General features: G+C 40.8%; 1 protein-coding gene across 2 annotated transcripts in view; it reads left to right on the top strand.

The window, feature by feature from the left end:
• Positions 1 to 332: 332 nt before the first annotated feature.
• The window catches only part of LOC100758043 (WD repeat-containing protein 19), a 63,862-nt gene continuing 53,329 nt past the window's right edge, over positions 333 to 10,865 (top strand). The window contains exons 1-4 of one of the 2 annotated variants that reach the window (XM_027390743.2): positions 333 to 486; positions 3,392 to 3,483; positions 3,781 to 3,846; positions 7,206 to 7,331. In XM_027390743.2, the coding sequence (XP_027246544.1) occupies positions 481 to 486; positions 3,392 to 3,483; positions 3,781 to 3,846; positions 7,206 to 7,331 (290 nt within the window). In that variant the 5' untranslated portion in view covers positions 333 to 480. Of the gene's footprint in view, positions 487 to 3,391; positions 3,484 to 3,780; positions 3,847 to 7,204; positions 7,332 to 10,865 lie in introns of those variants that run through there. The other variant, XM_035453421.1, reaches the window with a different exon arrangement.

The raw sequence follows: 10,865 nt of genomic DNA on the forward strand, positions 1-10,865 counted from the left end.
AAAGAGAGGATGACACTCCAGTTTCTCCAAGCCTTGTACGTGTGGAGCTGGTAGAAGCCGTTTGATCCATGAGCCAGGTTCCCTCCTCCTACTTGCCACCATCCGACTATTGCTTTTTTCCAGGAATTTCTCCACATCATCTCCCGCTATCACAGCATTCTTCATGGCAGATTTGCTCAGGACCCTTTCCGTCCTCAGAGCCCGCCTCCCGGAGTTGATTTTACCCAGTCAGAGCTCAGGCAGGAAGTTGACCGGACCTCGTGACCCCCAACTTCCCGGGGCTTAGCTCCGCCTCCATCACATGACTCTATCCTCCCTGCCCATCTCTTTCAAAGGATGGCGCCAGAAAAGCCCCGCCCCACGCTCGCTGATTGGTCATTGTTTGCCCGGTCTCCCGGGTGACGGGAACGCGGTAGTCTGGTGGGGGAGTTTTGGAGCGCCTGCGCACTTAGAAGATCAGGGTGCCACTGGAGCCCGGAGATGAAGGTAAATAACTTACAAGAGCCCTGGGTAGTGAGAAGACGCGGCTGTCGCTGGTTTCCTCAACTCTAGGAGCGCGACTCTGAGTCGTTTGTGTCCCCGTCCCTCCTCAGGAGTGCTGAGGGGTGGAGGAATGCGCCCAGGGAGCGGGAGGGAGAGGATGGGTCAGTAAGGGATGAGGGGAAAGGACGCTCCGAAAACAGGCGGAGAGGAAGGCCTGTACCCTCTGAACCCCAGTAGAAGCCTGGATCTGAGGATGCCCGAACTTATCAGCGCTGGGCACGGGTCGCTATGGCGGTGACCCATTGCCTCAAGCTGCCTCATTTCTGTAAGGTAATCCCAGGCAAGCCAAGCCGCAGGACCAGAGCCCTAGAGAGAATGAAAAGTCTCCAAAAAAGTAATCAAAAATTATTTGGCCTGTGGCCGTCCAGTGTACAGATTGCTGGTCGCTAGAACACAGGAAGGTGGAATGTGCACACTTGTGTGCGTCGTCCTCTGCAGGAAGATTTTCTACCATTTAGGTTTGTTGTGAATCCTACAGCTGCAGCTTCTTCGCTCCTGTGATTTACCTCAGCGATACCTACCCCTCCCTGCTCTAGCAAAGAAACGGAAAAGCCGATTTTTAAATGGTTTCAGCTTTGCTAAAACTTAACTGTGGCTCTTGTGTCAATTGGATTGACAGATAACTCTGCATGATTCACTTCAGAAGTGATTCACTTTCCAATACGATGTATCAGAAAGGTGGAACTACGTTTTTCTTTATAGCTGAGACTCCTGCACTTTGAGAGTTTCAGTGACTTGCTCTAATGCCCATAACTAACACATAAGAAGCAAACCTTTGGGTTTTTGGTTGGAAAGCTGTAACTTTCATTTCTGAGTTGTACCTAGAGTAGCTAGAAAGCTCTGTGGAAGAAAACTAACCTGTAAGATCACAGCCCAAGACAGATCTGCCATGAAGGGACTAAAGTAAGATTTACCAACAATGTAGTCACACAGTTGCAGAAGTAAGGTGTTTTTAAATACGTGTGTATGTTTATGCTAGACAAAACCTGTGTGTGCTTGGAATCATAGTGTCCCAGGACACTGGCTTTCAGGAGGTGGATACAGAATGTGTTCAGAAAGTACTGGAGGAGCTGTGTTGCCACTCAGACCCAAGTCTTCTGCAATAGTACATAAATAAGCTGCATCTACCTAGATAAGGGTGCCCTTGTTTAATCTAAAACATTTAAATCTAATATTTATTTCATTTAGGGTCATGTTTCCAGGTCTTCTAGACTTGAAGTCTGATGTAAGAATAATATAAATAAATGAAATTTCAAAATTTTTAATTTATAGCAACTGTAAGGCTGTTAAAGAAACAGATAAAATTGTGATAATATGCTTTGTTTTGCTGAGTATCTCCCAAATTTATTTCAACATGTAATCAATAGAAAAATTATCAATGAAGCCAGCATTGTTGCCCACAGCTTGGGAGGCAGAGGCAGGAGGATTTCTGTGAGTTTAAGTCCAGCCTGGTCTACAGAGTTCCAGGACAGCCAGAACTTTTACACAGAAAAATACTGTCTCAAAAAGACCCTCCTCCAAAAAAAAAAAAAAAAGTATAACTAGTAGGTAAAAGAAGATAATTTTAAAGGGATTGTGAGCATCTTAGATAGGTCTATCGTAATCATTCAAGATTTTTAAATAGTAATGTTGTTAAATTTAATCCCCCAAATCTGTTTCACAGTTAACAAACTCATGTTTAAATTCTCTCTGTGCATAAAGCACTGTGATATGTTTTTATAAAATTAACAATTGAAAACATTTAAAAGCACACAGCTTTAACACCAGCACTCAGAAGGCAGAGGCAGATGTGTCTTTGTGAGATTGAGGCCAGCCTGCTCTACATAGCAAGTTGCTGTCCAACCAAAGCTATGATACTGAGACCCTGTCTCAAAACAAACAAAAGTAGTTATGTGATCATCTCTTTTTTATCTTGAGGTCTGTTCTAGTCTCATTTCTGTTGCTGTGATAAGAGTACCTGAGAGAGGGGCTGGAGAGATGGCTCAGAGGTTAAGAGCACTGACTGCTCTTCCAGAGGTCCTGAGTTCAATTCCCAGCAACCACATGGTGGCTCACAACCATCCGTTATGAGACCTGGTGCCCTCTTCTGGTGTGCAGATATACATGAAAGCAGAATGTTGTATACATAATAAATAAAAATTTAAAAAAAGAGTACCTGAGAGAAACAACGTGGGGGGCAAGATTTACTTCAGCTTACAGTTCCAGATTGTCCCCTAAGCAGGGGAGGCACAGTTGCAGGAGCTTAGAGCAGCTTAGAGCCAGTCAGATCACATCTTCAGTCCTAAGTAGAGAGAAATAGATGCAAGCATGCCCACTTTCTTATCCTTAGCTCATTTCTTCAAATCAGAACCCTACTGCCTAGGGAATGGTGCCTCCCACAGTTGGGTAGGTCTTCCCACATCCATTAGCAAGACAGGCCAGCCCAGCCCAGGATAGACAGACCCTCATTGAGACCCCCTCTTGGCTGATAACTCTAGATTGTGTCAATAATTGAAGCTAACTCACAAAGTCCATCCTGCTGCACAAGCTACTTGTGTTTGATTGATTGGTTGATTTTTGTTTTGTTTATTTTATTGTTGTTTTTTTGCTTGTTGTGATTGTATCCCTAAGCTGTCCTGTAACTCACTGTGTAGATCAGGCTGGCCTCACACTGACAGAGATCACTCTGTCTGCCAAGTGCTGGGATTAAAGGTGTATGCCACCGTACCTGGCTCTCATTGTTATTTTTTTTTAATATTTTTTTAAAAAATTATTCTGTAACCTACATATCTGCAGGATTAAATTTTGACATATTTTCTGACCAATAGTTAATTGTTTTGAAAATATAAAAATTGTGTTTATTTTTTAGCGTGTTTTCTCCCTGCTAGAAAAGACATGGCTTGGTGCACCGATACAGTTTGCCTGGCAAAAATCATCAGGAAACTTCCTTGCAGTAACAGGGTAAGAAAAGAATGAATGCTTTCAATAATGGTTGTGTGCATATGTATCCACACCTAATCTGTGCCCATACTGTCTCTTTAGTATAAACTCTTGTGTGATAGTGTGTGAAATAGATATTCAAACCCATTAACATCAGAGTTTACAGAGCCTTTTCCTTGATCATCACTTTTTAAAATAACAAATTTAAAAACTACCTTGAAAGAACACTGAGGTCAACTGAAATAGAGCCTAATTTTTTTAGATATATGATAAATAAGAGAAATGTTAAATTAACTTTTCTATTCTACTTGCTTTCAGAGCTGACTGTATTGTTAAAATCTTTGATCGCCATGGCCAAAAAAGAAGTGAAATTAGCTTACCTGGGTAAGTACAGGGGTGGATCAAACCTTCAAGCTTTGTTGCCTAAAGATAAAAAAATAAATAAATCAAATGAATAGCCCCATCTCCTCTTTTGTTCTCTGTAGCTATAAAAGGATTTTTTTTTTCTTTATGCTAAAGTTAGCAAAGCATGTGTGTGGCACTTGAGTAAGAGTTTATATACATAAATATTCACAGGGAAGCTTTGTGTGAGTATAAGGTTTCTCTGGGCCTGGGAAATGCCTGAGCACTTGCCACACAAACATGAGGACCAGAGTTCAGTACACACATAATGCCAGGACAGGGGAAGAATGACTCACCTGTAATTTCAGCCTTGGAAAATGAAGACAAGATTGATCCCTAGGGCAAGCTGGCTACTTAGACTAGCCATATAGGTAAACTCTGGGTTTGATTGAGAGGGCCTGCCTCAATAAGAAGAGTGTTTGAGGATGATTCCCAGCATGAACCAGAAGCCTCTGCATGATCACTCACACACACACACACACACACACACACACACACACACACACACACACCTGTATCTCTACACATGAAAACATGTGTACACATATAAACATCACACTCATGAAAATGGAAAAAAATTACAAAGGATTTTCCCATTAGGAATACCCAACCTGTATTTCCTTTGGTATTTCCAGAAATCACTGGAGAACAGTTGCTTTGCACACACTTCTTAGAGAATGAAGATGTCTTCCATTTTCAGGATGCCATTCTAAATGCACGGGTAGATTAGGTGCTGTGAATGGTTCAGTGTTGTCATCTTACTCTGCTGACAGACTCAGCAGTTGCTCACATGGACACTCCCTAACCTCAGTAGACTTGTGCTGCTGTGCTTTTCAATGTATATCTGCTGTCCATAGTGTATTTACCACTTTTCCAAGTCCCGTTGTTTACTTCTCTTGGCCTGGCCTCTCCCACTTGCTCCTCTCCTTCTAAGGCTAGCATTTTTACCATCTCCCACACTCTTCATTGTTGCTTCTGATTTCTATATTTTGGGGAATGAGATCAAAACAGTTACTCAGTGATTATGCCTAAAGGAAGGCACTCAGTGAAAAAAGCTGCTTCGAATAAATTGTGTGAGTTTAATTGCTTAATCTCGGTGACACCTGTTTGGGTTGCATAAGGACCTCATCTGAATTCTGTTGCTGGATTCATAATAGTTGGATTTGACCAAAAAGGATCTCCAAACAAATAAAATTCTGTCTAATTGTCAGTCTTTAATTGGCAAATGATTTTATCAACAATTTCAAAACTTCCCTCTATGCTCCCGTAGTTTCTGAGACTATTAAAGGAAATTAGAGTCCCCAAACATATCGTAAGCATTTGAAGAATAAAAATAAAATAATCACCAACCTAAATGTAAATCAAAGTGTGTTTTACCCACTACTCAAGAGCAAAGAGTGTCCAAATGAAAAAAAAATAGCATTTTATAAATGAAGAGGTCTGGGTTTTGTTTTTTTTTTTTTGAGAATTAGAGAAATTATAAAGTTAAAAACATATCTATGCATTATATATTTTATACACATATGTGATTTTCTTTTGGTTTTGTTTTGAGATAGGATCCCATGTAGCCAAGCTTGCTTTGAACTCAGTATGTAGATGAGGATGACATTGAACTCCTGATCTTCCTCATTTAATCTACCAACTATGGTGGTTTGAAAGAAAATGGCTCCCAAAGGGAGTGGCACTATTAAGAGTTGTGGCCTTGTTGGAGTAGGTGTGACCTTGTTGGAGTAGGTTTGGCCTTGTTAGAAGAAGTGTGTCACTGTTGGGTGGGCTTTGAGTTCTCCTGTGCTTAAGCTACTCCCAGTGTAACAGTCCACTTCCCTTGTCTTCTAATCAAGGTGCAGCCAGCACCATGTCTGCCTGCACGCCACCATATTCCCCACCATGATGACAATGAACCTCTTAAGCCACCGCCACCACAAATGTTTTTCTTTATAAGAATTGCTGTGGTCATAGTGTCTTTTCACAGCAATAGAAATCCTAACTAAGACAGAAGTTGGTACCAAGGTTAAGGGTATTGCTGTGATAGGCCTGAACATATTTTTGTTTGGAGGAATTTAGACTTCCACAATTCTTCCCAAAATGACATGGTCAGGTCTGTCACATCAGTACCTCGCTATCCTGCCATCAACTTCTGTCTTAGTTAGGATTACTATTATTGTGAACACCGTGACCACAAAGCAATTGGGGGGGGGGGAATAGGAAGTTTATTTGGCTTACACTTCCTTGTCATAGTCCAGCATTGAAGGAAGTCAGGACAGGAACCTGGAGGCAGGAGCTGATACAGAGGCCATGGAGAAGTGTTGCCTACTGGCTTGCTCATCCTTTCTTACAGACCTCAGGATCATCAGCCCAGGGGTGGCCACTCACAATGGGCTGGGACCTCCCACATGAATCACTAATTAAGAAATTGCCCTATAGGCTTTTCTCATGGAGCCATTTTCTCCTCAGCTGAGGCTCTCTCCTCTGATGACTCTAGCTTTTGTCAAGCTGACATAAAAACTAGCCAGCACACCAACCTTGACCTACTTTGTTTTACCTATCTAGGTAGAACTGCGTTTCTTATAGTGCTTTTTCACTTTTGTAAATATGAAACCTTTCACTGCTAGGTCTTATATAATGAAATGCATTACTTTGTATGCTAAGTTGAAAAAAAAACTAAAAAATTGGTCTTAGAAAATTACCTGCTAAAGGGCTGAGGATACAGCTTAGTGATAGAGCACTTGGCTGACACAGTTAAGGACCTAGAGTCAAGTCCTAGTACCACCAACAAATACATAAAAATACTTATCAAACAGACAAGCATGGTGGTGCACCGCTACCATCTCAGTTATCAGGAGGCAGAGGCAGAAGGATCACTGCAAATTTTGTCCAGACTTGTCTACCACACTAGCCAGAACTAGGTAAGAATACTCTTGTCAAAAAAAAAAAAAAGAAGGAAGATGAAAACATTGGTTCTGACTTTTAATTCATTTGTAGATTTCTTGATGAATTTATCTTCCTGGAAGATAAGGTTTTTTTGTTTTGTTTTGTTTTGTTTTGCTTTTAGGACTCAGGAAAACCAGATAGTTGGTTAATTGGTTACATACAGTTTTACTTAGTGTAATACATTAAAGTGGTAGTGAAAGTAGAACTTAAATTTTTTCCACAGAAACATTAAAATTAATCTTGTGTTATCAGTGGATAGCAGGTTGAATTTCTCATTTTAGGATGTTCATGACCTATTAAAAGATACTGAGCGGTCTTGTTGTAGGCAGAAGTCATAGGTAGGTGAGTATTTGTTTCTTCTCTCTGATTTTTGAGAAGTGAATAGTAATGATTTTTCTCTTTTCCAAAAGCAACTGTGTTGCCATGGATTGGGATAAAGATGGGGATATCCTGGCAGTGATTGCTGAGAAGTCTAGTTGCATTTATCTATGGGATGCCAACACAAATAAAACCAGCCAACTAGACAATGGCATGAGGTAAGGATACATTTGATTTTCTTTAAGTGGTATATAAAGTACTAAATAACAAAATAGTTTTGTCATTTGTATCATTTTTATTAATGTCAGTAATTGTGCATACTATTGTGATATAACATGATATTTTTATCAGATGCACACAATATATACAGTGTAATTAGCATTTCCCAACTTAGTAGTTATTTTAAAATTTTTCACTGAGCAATGTTACTGTTTAAAGTTTTCACTGAGAAATGTGACTCTTTGTCATCTTAATGCTGATAGTGTTTACTACTTTGACTTTGGAGAGGCACTGATGAGTTCTTTTTGTTGTCTTTGTAGTTATTTTGCTTCATTTTGGTTTTTAGAAGCAAGATCTCTTATAGCCCATGCTGAACTCAAGCTCACTGTGAAGCTAAGGGTGACTTTGAACTTCTGATCTGCTGCCCCCACCGCCTAAGTGCTGGGATTATAAGCCCGGAACTCCATGTCTTTCTTGTAATTTTTTTAGGATGGAAAAATACCATTCCCTTTATGGTTGGTATGTGTAATCCTTCCATTAATTAGAATAAAGATGTTATGACCAGAGGTGGTGGCTCACTCCTTTGATCCCAGCACTCAGGAGGCAGAAGCAGGTAGATCTCTGATTTCAAAGCCAGCCTGGGCTACATAGTGAGTTCCAGGACAGACAGGACCCTATCTCAAAACAAAAAACAAAACAAAACAAAACAAAACAAGAATAAAGATGTTATGGTTGCAAAATAGCTTCTTTTAAAGTCTTTTGGTAAACATACTAAAAATGACCATGATGAGACAAAGTTTATATGAGAAAATCTGGAGGTGAGATCCTGCAATGGCACACAGTAAAGACCTTACATCAAACAAAGGGGGAGGCAAGGACAGCAGGGTCGTCCTCTCACCTCCTCGTGCCCCTGAAAGAAGAATGCAGTCTGTTCAGTTAGCACTTATTTATTTGTTTTGTGTAGGAGTATGGAAGTGTGCATGACCTCATGCATGTGTGCATGACTGTGTTCCTGACTGTATGCATGTGTGCATGACTGTGTTCCTGACTGTATGCATGTGTGCATGACTGTGTGCATGCACTTGTGTGTGGATCCCAGGAATTGAATTTGGGCCATCAGTCTTGGTAGCAAGTGTGTTCACCTGCTGAGCCATCTAGCCAGCCCCTGAAATTAATTTTTAACTAAATTTTACTTTATTATTATACTTATTTATTATGTTATTATGATAACCAATATTAATGTTTACTCACCAGTTATTTCAGCTAATTTTTCATATAGTTCATCAATATTTCACCTCCAAATATCATGATAACATATGACCTTTTACAGATTCAACTTGTGTCAACCACACACAGAATTTTTGGTGCTCTGATTTTGGGTTTAGCTAGACAAAGTCTCCTCCAGCTTAACCTTTGTCCTTATTTAATGTTCTGGAAAGCAGTGTCATTTCTAAAGACAGAAGCCCGGTCTGTCTGTGGTGCTCAAGATGTAGCAATTGGAATCACCTAGAAGAGTCAGTAGCATAAATAGCTAGACCCACCCCTTGGCTTTCTGACTGAGTAGGTCTGAGATGGGATCTGGTAAGTGCCATTTCCAACACATGTTTGGGGTGATGCTGCTGCCTATGGGATGAATTTGAAGAACTGTTGTTTTGGACCCTTTGTGATTTCTTCCCTTAGATTGTAAAGGAGCTAGTCTCCAAAGAGTTCTCATTCCCTTTTAGAGGGACTCATAGAAATAGCCAGCCTGTGAGTCCTAGAATGCTTGTAAGAACTTGAAGTTGGCAAGAAGGCCCTTGGCTGAAGAACTGAATTTGATCCCTGGGACCCAGGTGGTAAAATGCTTTCTATCTGCTTCTGAACAACTTTGTAGTAGCGATGGAGCAACAAACATAATCCGTGTGTGTGTGTGTGTGTGTGTGTGTGTGTGTGTGTGTGTGTGTGTGTGTGTAGCTGGGAATTGACCTAGGACTTTGTTTCCAATGCTCTCCCACTTAAATATATGCTCAGCCAAGATACATCCTTTTTAAGGTTATTAAACCGTGCTTCCTCCGGTTTAATTTGCATGTTATGGAAAGCTCCTTGTCCCCCTTTTGCACTTTTGTGTGGTTCCTCTATATGTGTGCATGTGTGCATGTCACCTAGGGCTGACATGGGGAGCCTTATTTGATCATTCTCTACCTCATCATCGAACCCAGAGTTTACCATGATGGATAGTCTAGCCAGCTTGCTCTGTGGGTCTCCTTTCTGTCTTACAAGCACTTACATTACAGGCAGGCCCACCAGGCATTTACATGGATTCTGAGTGTCCAAACTGTGCTCATTCACACTTGTGCACCAAGTATTTTATCTAAAAAGCTACCTTAAAAATGCATAAAGTGGCCGGGCATTGGTGGTGCACGCCTTTCTTTAATCCCAGCACTGGGAGGCAGAGGCAGACGGATCTCTGTGAGTTCAAGGCCAGCTTGGTCTCCAGAGCGAGTGCCAGGTTAGGCTCCAAAGCTACACAGAGAAACCCTGTCTCAAAAAAACCAAAAAAAAAAAAAAAAAAAAAAAAAAGAATGCATAAAGTTTCATGTTACTGCTCCAGAGGCAGTGGGATCTGGAAAAAATGGTGCCAACAAATGAGATAAGGACTAAAGTCTCATGCAAAAGCCAACTTTCTTCAGAGCATCAGACAATTTATTCTCTGAGGGTTAAGAAGGATCACATGAGTAAAGTGTGTAATTAGTCACAAGTGCAAGTCACATGTGGCCGACAGACAAACCATGTGGCAAAACATGTTCTTCCATAGACACATATAAACAAGTAACAATAGCAAGCTATAATGAATAATATGAAGTAAACTCGATCCTATCCACGGCACTGGGAAGAGCACCAAAACACATTCCAAAACCACCCCCCTGATGTGAGAAAACTGAGGTTCCAAGACTCTTGTCCTGTTTTCTTGGAGTTTCCTCACAAGCACTCAGAATTCTCCTCACTCAGTTCTTGGGACATGTTCTGGGAGTTTCATTGTCCATTAAAATTTTTATGATAATTATAGTTAAAACCATTGTCAGCAACACAAATCACCCCATGAACTTGAGATTCTGTAACAACTGAATTGAAGTCTATATTCATTATTTAGTAGTAGTTTGAGACTAACTGCTGCCAAAATAATCTTGTACAGTCTCCAAATTTTCTTTTAAAATTTTAATTTCATTTCATGTGTATGGGCTTGCCAGGATGCATGTCTGTGAACCACACGTATTCCTGGTGCCTTCAGAGGCCAAAAGAGGTTGTTGGATCCTCTGGAACTGGTGTTACAGACAGTTGTAAGCTACCATGTGGGTGCTGGAGAAAAAACCTGGGCCCAGGCAGTGTTTTTAGCCTCTGAGCCATCTCTCTGTTGCCTCCATTTTTTTGTTTGTTTTTGTTGTTGTTGTTGTTGATGTTTTTGTTTTTCGAGACAGGGTTTCTCTGTATAGCTTTGGAGCTTATCCTGGCACTCACTCTGTAGACCAGGCTGGCCTCAAACTCACATAGATCCA

Source organism: Cricetulus griseus (assembly GCF_003668045.3).
Source record: "Cricetulus griseus strain 17A/GY chromosome 1 unlocalized genomic scaffold, alternate assembly CriGri-PICRH-1.0 chr1_1, whole genome shotgun sequence".
Taxonomy (NCBI): Eukaryota; Metazoa; Chordata; class Mammalia; order Rodentia; family Cricetidae; genus Cricetulus; species Cricetulus griseus.